Source organism: Myotis yumanensis, unplaced genomic scaffold (genome assembly GCF_028538775.1).
Source record: "Myotis yumanensis isolate MYYU_CA2020_CCGP unplaced genomic scaffold, mMyoYum1.0.hap1 SCAF_3, whole genome shotgun sequence".
Lineage (NCBI taxonomy): Eukaryota > Metazoa > Chordata > Mammalia > Chiroptera > Vespertilionidae > Myotis > Myotis yumanensis.
The window spans coordinates 29078163-29097732 of NW_027223754.1; the positions used below are offsets into that span (position 1 = coordinate 29078163).

Below are 19570 nucleotides of genomic sequence, written 5' to 3' on the forward strand. Positions count from 1 at the left end.
TAAATACAGAGGCACATGGACCATGAGCACTGCACAAGTACCCAGCTGCAAACTACCTGTTGTCTAGAGGAATCTCTAGGAAGCTTTCGGCCTGGACAGTATTTGATTTGACTTCAGCATAAGCTGTAGTTCTACCACATGCCTTTCAATATTTTTCTTAACTAATTTTCTCAAGGACTAGTATGTTCATTATTTTTAATGATTTTTAGAGACTGTCTTAAAACAAATGTCCTTACATTGCTACTTATAATGTTTCACTTACTTTCTTAATGCATTAAGGACTATCATTCAATTTAATTGATACAAGAGTTAGGAACATTTACCTTTCTGCAGAATTGCTGTTAAATGTTCTCCTAATAGCTGTTTCTCCACACAAGCAATCAGTGGTTTTCTATAACAGGCAAAAATAAAATGTTTCAGAAATAAGGTTAAAGGAGAGACTTTGGTTAACTGTAAGACTGGGAGTTTACAGCTTACACAGATACTCTATGGAGCCAATCAGAAACCAAAGGGTCACAGAATAAGCACTCTGCTCACATGTGGACAGTCACCACTGCTGTTAATACAGAGTCTGAAGTATTTCTGAAAACAATTTACTTAAGAACATAAATAGACCAATAGATGCGGGGAGAAGGGGACACCAGTAGATAGGCAAGTGTGCCGTGCCTTACAATAAAAGTGGCCCCACACTTGGCTGGCAATCGGTACTCATGCTGTAGTCATTTTTTGAATTTAAGTTTTGCCTTCCATTATGCACATTACTTCTTGGATTGCTGCTGTTATTCTGCCCTCTTCTTCAACCCCAATTACTTCTCCAGGTTGCATAAAACCCTGTTTTCTACTGTTACAGCTATGTCTCTCTGTCCCCACTCTGTCTGCTTTCTTCCATAACCATTTATCAAAATCCAACTTAAGGAAGAGCTTTCATGAAGTCCAAGTTGCGTGTCACACAGACCAGAATATTTGAAAATCTGGAAATTCAGCAGGTGTGACTGACATAATTATAGGGACACAATCATTCTTTCTGGGTTCATTATCCACAGTTCATTAAAAAAAAAAAATCAGAGTATCTGTTTTATTCTGAGCTTATTAATTATGACCATCTTCCCAAACCTTAATTTTATAAGGAACTTTTCAATGTATCATCTTAATTAAACCTCAGAGAACCCTAGAAAAAGGCACAGCAGACATTCTGGCCTCCATCCCACAGATGAGAAGACAAGAGATCAGAGATGGTGTGACCTGCCCAGGGAGTGGTGAAGCTGAGAGTTGAGTTCAGCGAGTCGTCAGCACCTTTTCCAGTCTGCCTCCAGGAAAAGGAACAGTGACCCACGTGAGGGGAGGTGGAGGGCAGAGAGTAAATATGCCATAAAATCCATCCATTTAAAGTGTACAGTTCAACAGTTGTTAATATATTTACAGAGTCATATAACTGTCACTATGATCTAGTTTTAGAACATTATCATCATCCTAAAAGAAACTTCATACCCATCAGCACTTCCATTCTCTCCATCCACCCTCCCTGTCTCCTAATTAGAGGCAGACAGTAATTTCTACAGATTTTCCTATCCTGAACCTTTCCTATAAATGAGATCGCACAACATGTCTTGTCTGGCTCTTTCACTTAGCAAAGTATTTTTATGGTTCATCCATGTTGTAGCATGTGTCAGTTCTCCATTCTTTTTTTAATGCTGACTAATATTTCATTATATGTTTACCCATTCATCAGTTAATGTGTTGTTTCCACTTTTTTACTATTATGAATAAAATAATAGTAAAAAACTATTATTTTATAATAATGGCTCAGAGGTTGAACCAGGAGGTCACAGTTCAATTCCTGGTCAGGACAAATGCCTGAGTTGCGGGCTCGATCCCCTGTAGGGGGTGTGCAGGAGGCAGCTTATCAGTGATTCTCATCATTGATGTTTCTATCTCTCTCTCCCACCCTCTCTGAAATCAATAAAAATATATTATAAACAAACAAAAAAAATAATGCTGCATGGACATTTGTGTACAAGTTTTGTGTGGATGCGTTTTCATTTCTCTATATATTTAGGAGAACTGGTGTATTGGAGAAACATATGGTAACTGTTTAACATTTTGAGGAAATATCAAATTGTTTTCCACAGTGGTTGCCCCGTTTTACATTCCTACCAATTATGCATGAGGGTTCTAATTTCTCCACACCCTCACCGATGCTTTTGACTGCTTGCCTTTTTGTATTACAGACATCCTGGTGGATACTAAGTGGTACTGCATTGTGATACAAAGATATAAATAGTATCTTTGTAGACTCATTCAGTACTATCTGGGAGTTATTTTTGCTCTTAGCACATTTTATATTATTTGTGATTACTCAGTACTTGTAAGATAAATTAACTGCTTTGTTTATGTAGTGTCAGATCTTGCCAGTGGTCAAGGAAGGATAAAAGTCTTTGTTGAGTATCTTGCTACAAACCTTAATAATAAGCAGGTTAATTATTAAAAAACCAGCCAGGAAAAGGTTTCACCTATGATCGAATTGCAAAAACTAAATAAATGAATAGTACTTACTGTGTACTGTGGTCTAAATACGTGATTACTCGGTCTCCTTCTTCCTCTAAACGTTTACTTACATGGTTAAGATATTCTGGAACCTTCCAAACAAAATATTTAAACACATCAGTAACAAAAAGATTCTTGATTTTACTGAAGAAACTGGAATATTGTTTTCCTTACAAATTTTTATTTAAAAGCAGACTATTTCAAGCCAATTAACACAGATTAATGGGGGTGGGGTGGTAAAGTGGGAAGTGTATGCAGGGCAGGTGGGATACACAGAAGTTTCCTTAAACTCAATTGTGGAGATGAAACTTAACCTCTAGAAGCAGGGTTAAGGCAGGACTGCATTATTGTGCCCTGTTCACAGTGCAGTCCTGTGGTTGATGCCATAGGGCCCTCCATGCCTGGGGCCCCACAGACAGGTGAGCAGCAGCACCTGGGAGCTAATGTCATATGTACCCTCCCCGATCACTGAGGCCCCATAAACAGGTAAGCAGAAGCACCTGGGTCAGAGGTTATAGAGCCTAATGACACACCCTGGCCCACATACAAAGAGTGTCAGCAAAAACTATTCAACAGACTGGTTGTCATTTGTGGACACTAAACAGCATGGTTGCAGAAGATCTCAAAATGCACATCAGTTCCAGGGACACAGGGTCTCCCTGCTGTCATATGACAGCACAAGAAAGGCCCACAACACAGGTCTGTGGGGTTCTGATCTAGTGGCAGCAACCAGGTCTGGTATTTGAGGCGAAACTCCCTCTTTAAAACTAGGACGAAGAAACCAATGGCCGGTTTCATACTGCACAGTAACAAGTAACATTTGGGTGACGGTCCCCAGGGGCTTCCTCCAGGACTGTGCTGTAACACCTGCAAAACTGGCTGTCAAGCTTTTTTGGGTTCATATCACTATGTCTTTCATATGTTTTTTGGGGTAATTTTTTCATGTGGTTCACATAGATCAATTTTTTTCATGTGTTAGATTTCATATTTAAGATTTACCTCTTGCTTCAACTTGAGTTCCTTTATATGTTTCCTTCAGAAGCTATCTTACTGGCTTTTTAAAATTATTATTGTCATTTGGAAGGAGGGCAAAAATGTTTCTACAGGAAATTAAATCCTTACTATAATAAGAATGAAGCTCATTACTGGAGATTTCAGCTAGATTATAGATTTCAAAAAAATTTCAAGAAAATGTTTGCATGTGTAAAAAGACAAACATTTAGAAATTACACTTAGATGCACATCTATAAAAATGAAATAAGGCAATTCAGAAACATTTTGTTGTCTCACCTCTCTTTCTTGCATTAACCTTTGGCCTTCTGCAGCATATAAACAATTAGTTTCTTCCAAAAATTTCAGTTCAAATGAATCTTTATATACCTAAGAAATGAGCAGAGTTATTGAGCAATTACAGTAAACAAAACTACCTTCTGAAGTGTTGATGTACCCCAAATTTTGAGGGTGCAAAGCCACAGTGACCTGCACTAAATCCTTCACTGAAGCGTCTCAGGCCAGCTCAGCTGCCTCCTATGTAGCTGACCCCAGAGGCATAGCTGACTTCTGCTTAGCTGACCTTGGGTCAGCTGATTCCTGGCTGGCTGACCTCTACTCAGCTGACGGGGTCAGCCTAGACCACTTTTACTGCTCTCCTCTGAGTGCCACCAGGCCCTTGTCCTTTATCTAGGGAGTACTGGGTCCATGTTGTAGGGGGTCTTTCCTATTGTGGCTCTTGGTGTGGTGTTAGCTCGAGTCATTCTCCTTCTAGTGGTTAAAAAAAAAAGCTCCCATATTTTCAATAAATACTTCTGTGATTTCATTTTTTGCACTTAAATCTTTGATATGTCCATTTATTTTGGTGTAAGTAGTTAGGCAGGGATCCAGTTTTCTTCTTATACACTGAAAAGTTACTGGTAAATTTAGAACAATAAGATATTTACCTGAAGATCAGAGAGCATACTCAGCAGACTTCGCAATAAGCTTCGGTCAACAGCTTCACCATTTCTTTCTTGTTCAATCAATAGCAGAATTCCATCAATAGTTTTACTCTGAACCATTTTATCACTAATAATATGGTTTCTAAATAGTTCTAATCCCATATCCCTGAACAAACAATAAAAAAGTAAACTATATTTTAGTTTCACTTTATAGAAATTTTAGGTGAAGCTCTAGCTACATTATATCATCCAAAGTCTGTTCATTTGCTAATTCTCTAAATCCAGGTGTCAAGATTTTTTAATTTTCATTTTGGGCCAGTCTAACTGTGCCTTGTATTTCCTTCTTTATCAAGGCTGTTATGTTTTCCTGGAGGGGGTCAGGCAACTGTTACATGAGGAATGTTGAGGCATTACTAGGTCAGGCATGTCATTGAAAGTATCTTGCAAAAACCTACTATCCTCAGCCCGCAATTCACACCATTCTTCCTGGGCATGATCAGAGATGCTCAAGGCTTTAGGAACCTACCCTGCTCCACTGCCCTCATCAGCCCCTCCATGTCCTTTCCTTTTCCATCTCTGTTCCCTCTACAGAGCTTGTCATCCAACTGTTCCTCCCTGACACTTGGTTCTCTCCTTTTTTGGCCCTTTCAATGGGAGAACTGACATTAAAATATGACTTTAAGAGTCCATCATACTTCTTCAGCTCACTGCCTGAGGAATTTAGGAGGAAATTTAGCTGTCAGCTACTATCCACAAAAACCATGTGATAACAAAAGGACTCTATGCTTTGCCAAAACACCTCCTCAAATCCCCTAGGTGCCAAATACAGAGGGGGCCAAAGTTCAGATCCCTGAGCCAAGCCAGGTCTCCTGAATGGGCAGCTCAGGGGCAGTGGTGGTGGTGAGTAGTACTAACGGTGAGTAGTCGTAGTGGTGGTGGTGACGGTGCTGAGTAGAGAGTAGTGAGCAGTGGTGGTGATGGTGTGGCAGCAGCGGTACTAATGGTGAGTGGTAATAGCGACAAGCACTACATATGCTGGTGGGCGGGCGTTCTAGGGAGCCCTGTCTGTGTTGGAGAACCTTCTCCTCCTTCACTGTGTTCCATAATCACAATGGCCTTGTCCTGTTCCCTGGAGGAGCTGCAGATCAGTCTTCCGTGAATTTCAAAGACAGAGCAGTAAAGCCCAGTGGGCAGCATGTGGGCTCAAGCCAGTCACATGGGCTTGAATCTGCCCTCCCCTCCCCAAACCTCCCCCGATGCTTGCTGTGACTCTGAGGCAAGGAACTTAACCTTTCTGTGCCTGTCCTTCCTTAACACTAAATGGAGATCACGTGAATTGTGGTACATCTGGCCAGGCAGGTACCCAGTGCATAGGAAGTTATCTGTCCGCTAGAATCTTCTTCCTTAAATCTAAATCTCAGTTTAAGGCTTTAGGAGCAGCCCACCAACAACTGTCAGGGTATCTTATCAGCTTCATCTCTCTGATTCTCACACGTTTTGGACATGCTGCTGTCCTGTCATCAGAGTGGACTTCTTTTCTCTATTGCCTCTTTAGCTACCTAACCACTCCTGCTCATTCTGCAGAGACTGGGCCCAGGCGTGCCGCTTCTCTCTTGTCTTTCCCAGTGAGTCTCTCCCACACCTCACCCTGATTCTTGTACTGTACTTTCGTGCTCAGTTTTTCTGCCTGTTGCAGTGGACTGAGTGTGGTATAGTATACTTTATACTATAAGCAACGTTCATAGCCTATGTTATAAACTACATTTATAAATTAAGAGTTCAGGCTAGGTAACCTGACAACCCAGGTATAGCAAGTTATTTGAACTCTGTGCTTCAGTTTCTCCACATATAACATGGAGACAATAAGAGTCACTCTTTACAGAGCTGTTCTAAGGATTAAGTGAATTAGTAGATGTTGAAGCACTTAGAACAGGGCTTTGTACAGAATAGAAGCTATGCAATTTTCTGTTATCAGTTTTACCATCCTTATCATTTCTCTGAATAAAGGCTATCTTTTCTGTGCAGTGTCTGCTTTATTGCAGACATGTGTGGATATCTAGCATGAGAAATGTAGGAGTCAGAGGAACAAAGGGGGAAAGTAGTATTAAGGAAGGGGAGAGTTTCAATAGTGTCTAAAGCTATACAGATGTCAGGTTATCCTATATAATGAAAGCCTAATATGCAAATCGACCTAATGGAGGAATGACTGGTCACATGACTAGCACTGACCACCAGGGGGCAGATGCTCAATGCAGGAGCAGCCCCTTGGTGGTCAGTGCGCTCCCACAGGGGGAGCACCACTCAGCCAGAAGCTGGGCTCATGGCTGGCAAGTGCAGCCGCAGTGGCGGGAGCCACTCCCGCCTTCGCTGTAGGCGGGCAGTAAGGAGCAAGGGGTCATGGACTGCTAGAGCCCAGGACTGTAAGAGGGATGCCCAACTGCCGGCTTAGGCCAGATCTACAGGAGGATTGAGCCTAAGCTGGTGGGTGGACATCCCCCGAGGGGTCCCAGACTGCAAGAGGACACAGGCTGGGCTGAGGGACCCACTCCCCGCGCCCTCCCCCGCAAGTGCATGAATCTCGTGCACCGGGCTTCTAGTATAAAAGAAAGAGGAAAAAAAGTGACTATGGGATCTGGTAACCAAGAGATCACTGACGTCTAAGGCAAGAGCAGTTTCCATGTGGTGAAAGGAGAAACCACATTGTTTAGGGTTAGGGTGAAAAGATGGTGAGAAGTTGGAAAAGAAAGCAATTTTTTAAAAAGAACTCAGGTTTAAAGGTAATGAGAAAGTACATCACTTCTCAATGGGAGAAGGAACTTCTGCATCAACAAAGGAAGAATCCAAGGATGGGATTAAGGGCAGGCTTTTGTTAATGTCAGTTAGGGCTTCTTGGAGGCAACTCTGGGGAGACTTAGGGCAGGTGGGCAGAGAGGTGAAACACATTAGCAAAGGCTGTGTAAGTCAGTGACTAGAGACAATATTTATACCATCTTTGAAAGATGATGTGTGATGAACAGACTGAAATGACAGATCTCAATATCCTGAATAAAACTAGGCCCCTGTGCCCTTGGATAGTCGGTAAGATGGAGGTTTTGGTGTTTTGGGGTGTGTGTGTGTGTGTTTTGGGGGGGGGGGGGGGGCTCAGGGCTCATAACTTCGCCTGCAGTTGTAGTCTTTCTCAAGGTTTCACCAGACCACTGGAAAGAGCCATGCCAAGTCAAACGCCAGCCATCAAAGAGAGTATAACTGAGTTCTTCTCCCTCACAGCAGAGGTGAGATGTGTGTGAACACTGGCTCCAGAGATCCTGAAGTCTATAGCTGTTACAGAAACGTGGCTTCATACAGTACTTCCATGCTTGCCTGATGCCTCTGCTGGGACATTCAGTGCAAGCTGGGGGACGTGCTAGAATTTGCTCCCCTAACTCGGCCTGCCTCATCTTCACCCTGTCACCTTCACTGGTGATGGAGATGCTCTAGGCCAGTGGTCGGTAAACTCATTAGTCAACAGAGCCAAATATCAACAGTACAACGATTGAAATTTCTTTTGAGAGCCAAATTTTTTAAACTTAAACTATATAGGTAGGTACATTGTTATTAACGTAATTAGGGTACTCCTAAGGCTTAGGAAGAGCCAAACTCAAGGGGCAAAAGAGCCACAGTTTGCTAGCCACGGCTCTAGGCTAACATCTACCTGGGCCTAGATGTACGCACTAGTGATTTAGGCTGACATAAAGGACCACAGACAGATGACTACATATGCCATCAAATTAACCAGCAGAAGACAAGTCAAACGTGTGGTTTCAGTCACAGCAGCAGATACAGCTATACTGACTAGAACACTCACCAGATGGAAGGAAGCATGGAATTCTGAAGTACGTAAGTGCGATCCAAAAACAGGAAAATACTTCTGATCATGATCTGGAAATTAGAAAAGAACTTAATTTATTTACGTATCTTACTAACAAAATATTTAAGATTAGGCCATTTGTACTATCATTATGCTAGGTACCTCAAATCTAATAACTGTTTCTTGATGAAAGATGTTTTCCACCAATACCCTTATGATTTATTTCTCCCCTCTATGTTTGTTTTTCATCGCCTTTATCCAGAAAATCTGATTGCAGGGATTTAAAGCATTTAGCCTAAAGGATACCTTTGAAATTTGATTTCCGAACTTATGTGATAAATCTCATTAGACTGGGGAGATGCTCTAAACTTTCTAAACAATTAGTTCTTGTTACATTAGAATGAGGCTCTTGGCCAGTGTATGTATTGGACTGTACTCTGCAAGCAGAGCGAGGATGCAGCTGCTCCCTTTGCTGTGCTAGCATGCATGCTGTAACCCTGTAATTCTCCCATCACGGAACTTACCAGACTATTGTAGAGGTTCACTTACACACGTAAGCAAAACCTTTCCAACAGACTTTTATCTATTTCTACCATCTACCAGGTGCCTGGCCCAGAACAGACACACATTCATTATCCCCTACTTACTTCATTTAGGAAACAAAAGAATTCAACCTAGTTAGGAAAACTATTGATACTATCTTTTCTCTCACTTACATAATAAACAGCCTGGTCACACTAAAAACTCATATACATAAAATCAAATCAGAATCAATACATCTACAAAATCTAAGATTTTGGATGTTTAGTTATAGTAAAGTTCTGGAATTCAGACTTATCGGTCATAAGCTGGGATTAAGGAGAAAATTATGAGCTATCATCTGTCAGGTTGGGCTGAAGGCCAAGTTAGCAGCCAGCCCTGTTCTGGAAGAATAGAGTTCACCTTCTCCGATTTTCTCTCCTCTGTTGTCCAACTATGTTGGAGCTGGAGAGCAGCATTTGACCCCAAAGAGAATCTTGAACAGAACTTCCCTATCTCAGCTCACATTCTGGCCCTTCTACCTTAATTAGGTGAGGGAAGATGGATGAGACTGGTGCTTTGATGAAAAAAAAGGAAAAAGAAAAAAAGACACAACAACAACAACAAAAGATAGCTGGATTAAAAGAGGACACATACTCCCAGCTACTAAAATGTCTAACTAAACCAGAGGCAGACAAAGACCAAAGAGGAAACAAGATCTGACATAAAAAGCAGTACTGATGAAGAGTCAGGGAGAGTGCACCATATATAAAACTAGCATTAATAGAAAAGTCAATATGCTTACCATTTGTCTGCAGTGATCTTGCCAGCATGTGTTAATCTTCTTTAAAAACAAAACACTATCTAGTGAGTCTGTGCAGACCTGCTAAGGAAAACTTTAGAAATCTTGGGCAATTTATTGCAATTTTAACTTCAGCTCTCTTCACCACAGAATACTACATACATCAGTTAATAATTAAAATACTACCAGAGCAGAAGTTCAAAAACCATAAACGCAGTTTTTCTAATTTCCACATCTCATAACTTAGCTGTCATTATCCCTGACTGCACTCCCCCGTTTTTCATTTTTCACTGCCCCTCCTTTCCGGTTTCCCTTCCTGCTGGCAGCACTTTACTGCCTTATTACTTTCAGAGCCCTGCCAGCTGAAGCGAACCACCAAGTCAGAGGCTTCCTGGGCCTGGGTGACGGAACCAAAGGCCCTACCCCACAAAGGGCAGAACATGACCTAATCCTGTAGCCGAGCTCCTAGAGACCCTGTCCCAGTGGGGAGGAAGCAGGTCTATTATTAATAGCACTGAGGGATTGGCAGCCGCAGGGAAATTGCTGAGGTTTAACTTTAACCTCTAGTCTCAATGAAAACTGACAAGTCACATTCGCACACCAAAGTAGGAACACTCTCAGCTTGACTCCTGGAGTACGTTTTTAAAGAGACACTCAAAATGCTGTTCATAGAGGGGGGGGGGGGGACCTGAATGCTGGTCCCTACAGCAAACCATGGCTAAGTGCCTTAAGCACGGCCTTCACAGGTTTTTGCAAAGACCAAGAGTTATAAATGTCTGCATACTGCTTGATAGTTTACAAAGCACTTTTCATACTTGTGCTCATTTAATATTCTAACAGATGAACAAAAACAGCTTGTTGAAGTGGAAGGACACAGGTTTCCTGGGCATCAGTCCAGCTCTACACTTCTCAGCTCTGACACTGGACAAATGATGAACTTCCCTAGGCCTTAGTGCCTCCATGTGGAGAACACACTCCTGAGAGCTATTGTGAGGTTACACATAAAATTCTTAGCATGTAGTGAGGAGAAAAAACATACCAGCAAGGGTGTAACATGTAAAATCAGATAGTCGTTGGAAGTCTTCAGCGGGTGAAGGTCTGACAGCGGGAGGGGTAGCCAGCAGAGGACAGGACACCAGCCAGGACGTTAGGAAGGGGACAGGTGATCTGGAGAGCAGTGGATGGACTGACGGGCATATCTGAATCCTTGTCACACCCGTAAGGGTAGCTGACCACAACCACAGTGGTCCTGGCCAAATCTTAATTTCTCTTGAGGCTTTGCCAATACATTAAAAATAGTCAGTCATAGCAAAGACCTAATATTTCAATGGTTAACAAGTCATCCTGGAAGAACTCTGTTTTCAGACTGTCTGAACACACACACACACACACTGAATCAGTCACAAGCACATTTAGACAGGTGCCACCATGGAGACCCAGCAGCTCTGGCACCCAGTGCTGGACAGGAGGCACTTGCCCTGTGGTCGACACCCTGGCAGGTTTCCACAGGCTGCCAGTCAGACAGTCTGCAAGGCTGCACAGTGATAAACCCACACCAGCCAACCTGACACCACTGGTTGGCTCAGGTGCTGCAACTAAGCAAGGCACAGCTCTATCTGGTGCAGGGTTTCGTTAGGATAGGAAAGTCCAATGTGAGGGGTTCCTTAAACAAAAGATACTTTTCTTTAAAGAGTTGGGTAAAATCAATATACATCTTTAATAACTTTTTGCCATTTCCTGTGGAAAAAGTATGAAATGTAGGCTAATACCACACAGTGAGGCATCTATTGAGCTCCACTCTTCTAAATATCCAAACCAATTCCAGACCTGAAGCTATAACAGTAGCCACAAAGCTGTACATGATTACTCTCAGGATTTAAGACATACAGGCATGCTGAGGTTTGTCAACAGTTTATTCTTCAGATAGGTTTTCCAACAGCCATCCTTTTTATCTTTTCAAAGAAGAGCCAGTCCTAGTTGAAGAATCAATATGGTCTACTATGGGTGAGTTAGGCAAGTCTTCAAATAACAACAAAAAAATCCAGTGGCAAAATGCTCATAATATACCAAGGAAAAAACTCTATGTATCTGCGATTACAGTGATCTAAAACAACAAAGATAGTAGTTACACTGGAGAAGAGAAGTGACAGGTCCTATTTTTGCCCACATTTTCTAAACCAGGTATCCAGCTTTTCTAATCCCAGCAAAGAGAGTGACACCTGAGTTGTCCTTGCAGCAGGAGATAATGGTCCCGCATCACAGACCAGCAGTGGTTACTTACCACCCGACACCCCTCACCTAAATTAGGTCCCCTTGTCATAATCGCTAAGAATAACATTATCTTTCATAATAATTACCCAAGTTCACATTCTATAATATTTAATTACTGCCTCCCTCATTAGTCTACAAAGCCCATGGCAGCAGGAGCTATGTCATGTTCACCTCTGAATCCTAGCACTAATCTGGGGCCACTCACATGCCATGTGGTCTTGGGCCTTCTGGCTTATGAGGGTACCTGTAACTTGGAGTGCTGTGCAAATGTTTGAAGCTTAGTCTACTGCCCGCAAATGCTCCATGCATGCTCACTGCACACCAGTCCAGTGAGTATAAGCTGAAGGTCTTTATATAAAGAAGCTCAAAGCCTACTGTCATCAGCACAGATTATAGATAGGTTTAGAGGTAATGGTGCAGCTTCATGATTTCCCTAACAGCAAAGACTTCATTTCCTTATGCATCCTTCTGTTCTGAGGACTACACTGTTTTTGTGTGTGACTGTTCACTGATGCCACATGCTAATTAGCATTTCTGTGACTAAGAAAATCTGCACAGCTGTACAACTGAATCAGGGGAAGGAAAAAGTGACTTCTGTCTATAGTTATTTACAGATTTAGATTCTGAGGACAGTTTGCTATTTTATTTTATTTACTTATTAATATATTTTTATTGATTTCAGAGAGGAAAGGAGAAACATCAATGATTAGAGAGAATCATTAATCCGCTGCCTCCTGCATGCCCCCTACAGGGGAATGAGCCCGCAACCTGGGCATGTGCTCCTGACCGGAATCGAACCCGGGACCCTTCAGTCCATAGGCCGATGCTCTATTCACTGACCCAAACCAGCTAGGGCTAGTTTGCTATTTTAGAACTCCTCATGAATCAAGTGTAGGTACACAGCATGTACTTCTTTCTATACTGTGTGATGCTTGATTTAGCCTAGGCAGCTTGTGGCTGAGGTGTGCATGTGTAGGGAGTCTCCTCTATGTTGGGGAAAGGCATATCACCAACAGCAGGTAACTTATTTTGAAAGGGACAGATAAGTGCAGAATTAATCAAACATATTAACAAAGGAATGGATATGGTAACCTAAGAGAATAAGAGCAGATGACTTAATTCCACAGGCATCCTGTGTACCTGATCTGTTCAACCTATGAAGGGCTTCCTGAAGTCTCCCTGAATTTTTATGCTGGCCTAAACAGCAGCATGCAATCAATGTACAGTAGGTAGCAATCCTTAAATCTTAGAAAGTAGAGTTACATGAAACACTAGAAAATCTCAGAGCAAGAGACATCTGAATATGCATAACTTAGAATATTCCTGGCCCAGTGAGAATCTGGGCATTTGCAACAGCACTAACACTTGGCCACTGTTAAGACCAGGATAGGTTATATAACTTTCAGCAAGAAAAAAACTCTGAAGGCAGGACTGTGTCACTCATCATCTACCTCTATCCCTAGTGCACCATGCCACACTCTTGCCTGCACAGGCAGGCTGGCTGTTCTTTCTTTACATCCCAATAGCTTTTAAAACCCTCACTACATTCCTTTGTAAATGAGTATCTTTCTGATTCTGTCAATCCCATTGGAGTTTAAGCTCTGAAGGGCCAAAATCACATTTATGTTTACTTTTCTAAGGACCTAACATTATGTGGTAAATACTTAATAAATGTGTACTATCTCTGGACTGTCTGTCAATCTACTTCATCATTCTGTCAAAATGATTTTCCTAAAACACAATCTAAATACATTGGGTTCTTGCTTTAATAACCTGTAAGGATTCTCAGAGCTCATAGATTTAAGTTCAAATCCTTAATGGTGTACACAGATTCAAATCAAGTTGCAACTTAGCATTATAGCCTCAAACTTCACCAATTCTTCCAGGTTATAATCACACCGCACTCCTCCAGGTTTTCATGAACACCCTTCCATACTCTGCTTTCTGATGCCTCTTCACTCTCTAGCTGGCTAGAACCTACTCATCCTTTAAGATACAATTCAAGTGTTACTTCCTCTGGGAAGCTGTGCCCCAAATGCTTCATGTGTTGTAGTTCCTGTACTTGACTCTAACCATTCAACATTTTGAATTTCGATGCCTCACATTAATAAGGCACACATTTCATCTATAGTGTGTCTCTTTTTCCTTTCTTCTGTTATGAAATGGTAATTCTTATAATCATGGCTTTGTACAGCATCTAGGAAATATGGTAATTCCCTTGCACCTATCACAGTGTTGTTACTTCTTGGAGGGTAGAAATTAGATATGGCAATCATTTTTCTAATTTCTAGTAGACAGGAAGTACTTGTTGAATGAGTTAATGAACACATTCATGTTACCCACAGGATAGGATTAACTGGCAGGATAATTTGATCAGGTAATAAAAAAGCAGTCTTCAAGTAATCTGGGACAACTGGATTAGGACAAAGTTACATCAGCTCACTCTTTCGAGTTCCTGTCTTGGAGAGAAGGCTTGGGAATATGCTGATAACTTCCAGCAAGCCTGGGAGTCAGGCTAATATTCAGATGCCAACATCCTGAACATGGGTTCCTAGACCCAGTCCCCAGGATTCCAGAACTGTGGCACCAAGGCGCTGAGTGTATCTTCAGCGGGTCCCTCTGAGACGTGGTACACACTGGCCAGATTCCAAAAGGCCTAAAGTGTTGTCACTATTAGGACAGAGCTTTGCCAGATAATATGGTAGAGGTATACTTACAGATGTCAATATAATAGAACAAGAATTGACATCACTGACCCATTTATAAGAGAGAACTACAAATATTATCCTAAACTGAGATATCTCACTGTGGACCTGGACTTCATCATCATGATTAATAAACAGCCCCAATGCCAGACAACAGAACTACTGCAAACTGCCAAGGGAGATTTCAATGAGTTCTAAATTCAGTTTCTCAATGGAAGAGAAAAAAATTCTTTCAGCTGAAAAAAACATCTAGAAACAAGTACACTCCAATTATCTAATTTCACAAATGAAGAAACAGAGGCCCAGAAAAGTGCAGTCACAAGTAGATTGTCTTCAATTATAAGTCCACGTTCTGATATGTGGGTGGCTATAGTAATGGAAGGGAGCTGGGGAACTAGATGGAAGCCAGATGGTAAGTGATTGTCTACAAAATGCTAAGGAGCTCTGAGTTTCCCTGGCAGTCATATAGTCACAGATGGCAAAATTAGTGGCAAAATTCTACATTGTCCCTGCCTATAACTTCCTCCCCTTGATTGTGGATCACCCAGAAGAAGCAAATAACCATGTTGTCAGAGAGGTGACCTCGTGACAAGAAACCAAGGGTGGCCACAGGGCACTGAGAGGGGGCTCGGTTCTGTAACTGAGTGAATTCTGTCAACATCTGTGAGTCTGGAAGAGGAGTTGACCACTGGACCAGAGACACCTTGATTTCAGCCTGAGACCCTGAGCAGAAAACCCACTGAGCTAAGCCACTATTCTTGACTATACTTTATGAGCTGGCAAATGGGTATAGGTTTACATAGCCAAGTTTGTGGTAATTTGTTACATATCATAGAAAACTAACACAGATGGGTTTTTATAAGAATAAAGGATAACAGAACTCAGACTTTAAGACATTTTTTAGAACTTTTCCTAAATGCTTAACCAGATCCTATAAAAGGACACTGTTTTGCTTTGACCAGATTAGCAAAATGATATAAATTCTACTTAAAGAAAATCTATTATATTGGGTCATATGAAGCAAATTTAAAGTTTCTGTTCTGTAAATAAAAGGAAATTTAAAAAGTCATTTAAAAAATATTAAGGATACCCATTAGTTCTTTATCCTATTAATTAATGTTCAGTTTCAAAATATTTAGGTAACGCATAGAAACTTCATGAGACAACAAAAGGATATTCTCTAAACTGAAGAATTTGTGCTTGGACATGATCTTCACAGACCTGGCGGAGCTGCTTGTAAAGCGTTGGGGAAACTTTATGAGAACAGAGGTTTTCAACAGCCTAAAAACAAAAGGAACAAATGAATTATTAACTATGAATAACAAGTGAGTTCTTTCTTAAAAACAACCCTATTTGTATATATAGCTATAATCATAACAGAAGCACTTACATAATTATATGTAGCTGTGATCATTTACATGAAGCCTCCTCCCCCATATTTATGTAATATACAAATAAACCATTAGGTTTTAGGGCAATTACTGTTGGAACACTGGAACCCAGTACGAGTTTGGTAAAAAAGATACTTCACAATAGTTAATATTGAACACAGATTCAACAGCAACCCTATGACAGCCCCATGACACCTAGGATCCCAGTTGGTGTGCCTGTATCCTATTTGAGCATCTCGCAATGTTTCTAGATGTTTTAATTCATTAGTCTGAGGCTGGAGCCACAGGAATGTGAGTTTATTGTGATGATATGAAATGAGAGTATGAAATCATTGCTCCAGACTCTCAGTGAGCACCTTCCAGGAAGGTGTGGTGTATTATGAGCTTCTAAAACCAGGTGAAACCATTAATACTGATCGCTACCGACAACAAATAATCAATTTGGACCACGCTTTGATAGCAAGATGACCAGAATGTGCAGCAAAGTAATTTTCCTTCATGATAACACACCATCACACACTTCAAAGCCAGTTAAAGACACCTGAAAAGATCTTGCCTGGACAGTATTAACCCACCCGCCATATTCACTAGACCTTGCTCCTTCAGATTACCACTTGTTCCCATCAATGGCACACGCACTTTCTGAGCAGCACTTCAAAACGTACAAAGAAGTGGAAAATTGGGTCTCTGAATGGTTTGCCTCAAAACAAGAAAAGTTCTATTGGAACGGTATCCACAAATTACCTGAAAGAGGGGGAAATGTGTAGCTAGAGATGGACATTACTTTGAATAAAGCACTTTCGATGTTTCTCTTGAAATTATTGTGTTTTCTTTGATTACAAAATCTGCCATTATTAACCAATACACCTAGTACATATTAACTTAAATTAAGGAAATACAGTAATTACTACCATGTAAAACATGCATTTTTACAAGGGTCAAAAGAGAATGTGGGCCCTATTGAGGTATGGCTCAGTTGGTTGGGTGTTGACCTGTGCACTGAGAGGCTGACAGTTTGATTCCAGTCAGGACACATGCCTGGTTGTGAACTTGATCTCCACTAGGGGTTGTGCAGGAGGCAGCCAATCAATGTTCAGTTCTCACATAGATGGTTCTCTCTCTCTTACCCCTCTCCCTAAAAATCAATAAAAAATCTTTTTAAAAAGTGTGGAATGATGATAATAATTGCATAACAATAATAAAAACCTTTCCCCTGCATTTTGTCTTACTACTGAAATAAGGATTTCTATCTACATTGTGTTTTTACATCTTTCACATCTTTTCTCAAAGTCTTCAATTCCGTCACTTGTAGTCATATCTTTATATATTTTCTTTAAAAAATCTAGGATAACCCTCCCCTGGTTAAAACTGGTTTAGGGCATATTACCACTAGTAAAGCAATGCTATAGAAGCACTTTGCAGCAAGCTAGCCTAAATTTGTCAATGAATTTCCCTTCCTGGAATAGATTTTACAACAAGGGCTACAAACAAAAGACAAAGAAGGACTCAGAAATTTCACTCTGGGTGCTTATGTGAAGAAAATAAAACACTAATTTGAAAAAATATGTGCACCCCTATGTTCACTGCAGCATTACTTACAATGGCTATGATGTGCAAGCAACCTAGGTCCACTGATAGATAAATGGATAAAGAGGAAGTGAGAGCCCTAGCCAGTGTGGGTCAGTGATTAGAGCATTGGACCGAGCACCAAAAGGTCATGGGTTCGCTTCCCGGGTCAAGGGCACCTACCTGGGTTGCAGCTTCAATCCCAAGCCCCCACTGGGGTACACGCAGGAGGCAACTAATTGATGTGTCTCTTCCACATCAATGCTTCTCTTTCTTCCTTCACCCTCTCTTTAAAAATCAATGGAAATGAGATACACACACACACACACACACACACACACACAGGAACAGTATTCAACCTTGAAAAGAGTGAAATCTTGCCATTTGTGACAACATGGCTGGATCTAGAGGGTATTGTGCTAGGTGAAATAAGTCAGAGAAAGACAAATATTGTATCATTTCACTTATATATGGAATCTAAAAAGGATAAACAAATGAAGAAACAAAATAGGCTCATAGATACAGAGAACAAACTGATAGTTGCTGCGGGTGGTGGGGAATGAGCAAAAAGGTAAGAGGTACAAATGTATAAGTCACAGGGATGTAAAACACAGCATAGGGAATACAGTCAACAATATCACAATAATTTTGTATAGTGACAGGTGATTATGAGACTTATTGAGGTAATCACTTTGTAGGTATATAAATGTCAAATCACTATGTTGTATACCTAAAACCAAAATAATATTGTATGTCAACTAGACTTTAATTAAAAAGAACTTTATATTCCAGAATTAAATGTTTTTAAAAAAGGACAAGGAAAACAACTATGTTATCTTTAATCACTATAAGAAAATGCAATGTATGTGGGAGGGGCAGGGGGAAGGTACACATTTGAACAGGTTGTATGAGCCCAAAGACTATTAGAACAAGAATATCTTAGCCTCTAGTTAAGATCAGATTCAGTACTCTATACTCTGGGAAAAGTCATTTAAATTATCTACACATAATTTTCTACTGCTTGCAACTACATTCTTATTTGACTCTTATATAAATATTGTGAGTTTTGGTTAAAAGTTTATAATATATTCTAAGTCTTTTTCCAAGTATATTAACTTAGCAGCACTAATGAAGTCTTTCATAATTTTATATACCTCATTACACATTTTACTTATGAAATGAAAATGATAGGTTTAAGAGATATACTACTTCAATATATATTAATTCCTCTCGTTTGGATTTATTTCTCAATAACAAGATATAATACTAAAAAACAAACAAACTGAGTCTTATTTGGCACGTACTATTTAACATGAAGCACCTGAGATTTATTTCTTTTTAAAATTGAGAATCTGGTAGCAGAGCAACATTGAACAGAATGTTAAACTACAATGGGGAGCCTGGGGAGGGTTGGGGGGGGGATTAAGAGACCAACTGAAGGACCTATATGCATGCATATAAGATTAACCAATGGACACAAGACACGGGACGGGGGGGGGCGGGGGGTAGGGGCCGAGGGAATGTCATGGGGGGGAAAAAGGAGACATATGTAACACTCTTTGTAATACTTTAAGAAATAAAAATTATTATAAAAAAAAAAAAAAAAAAAAAAAAAAAAAAAAAAATTGAGAATCTGGAGACCTCGTAAAACAACTAGCCAAACCCTGAGGTGACCAAGGTTTGCTGTGGGTGCCGTCATTTCTCCATGTCTTTTGCTGAGTCACCGCTAGTGTCTTCATGTTACAGGCACCTCATTACCTTAGAAGAGAGAGGGCAACCCTGCTCTCTACCCACACTGGCAGGAATTGTGGCAAACTTTTCTGTAGTTATAAGGAGCAGCACACCCAGGAATTCCCCCTTCCTAAAACTAGTTTTGGAGATTTAGTCATGTTCTGAGGTTTAGATGCTTTCTCTAGGTATACAGAGTACTGAATCTGACCTGTATTGTGTGTTTCATATTTGGGTGCTTATGCTGTTCACGTTTTAAAGAG

General features: G+C 40.7%; 1 protein-coding gene across 1 annotated transcript in view; it reads right to left on the reverse strand.

Moving 5' to 3' along the window:
- Nucleotides 1-19570, reverse strand: part of CUL4A (cullin 4A) — a 58726-nt gene that overhangs the window by 29404 nt on the left and 9752 nt on the right. Inside the window, exons 3-9 of the mRNA XM_070408561.1 lie at nt 15799-15903; nt 9650-9718; nt 8323-8396; nt 4482-4644; nt 3835-3924; nt 2554-2636; nt 324-391 (exon numbers count right to left, since the gene is read on the reverse strand). Of these exons, the coding sequence (XP_070264662.1) occupies nt 324-391; nt 2554-2636; nt 3835-3924; nt 4482-4644; nt 8323-8396; nt 9650-9718; nt 15799-15903 (652 nt within the window). The remainder of the gene's footprint in view (nt 1-323; nt 392-2553; nt 2637-3834; nt 3925-4481; nt 4645-8322; nt 8397-9649; nt 9719-15798; nt 15904-19570) is intronic.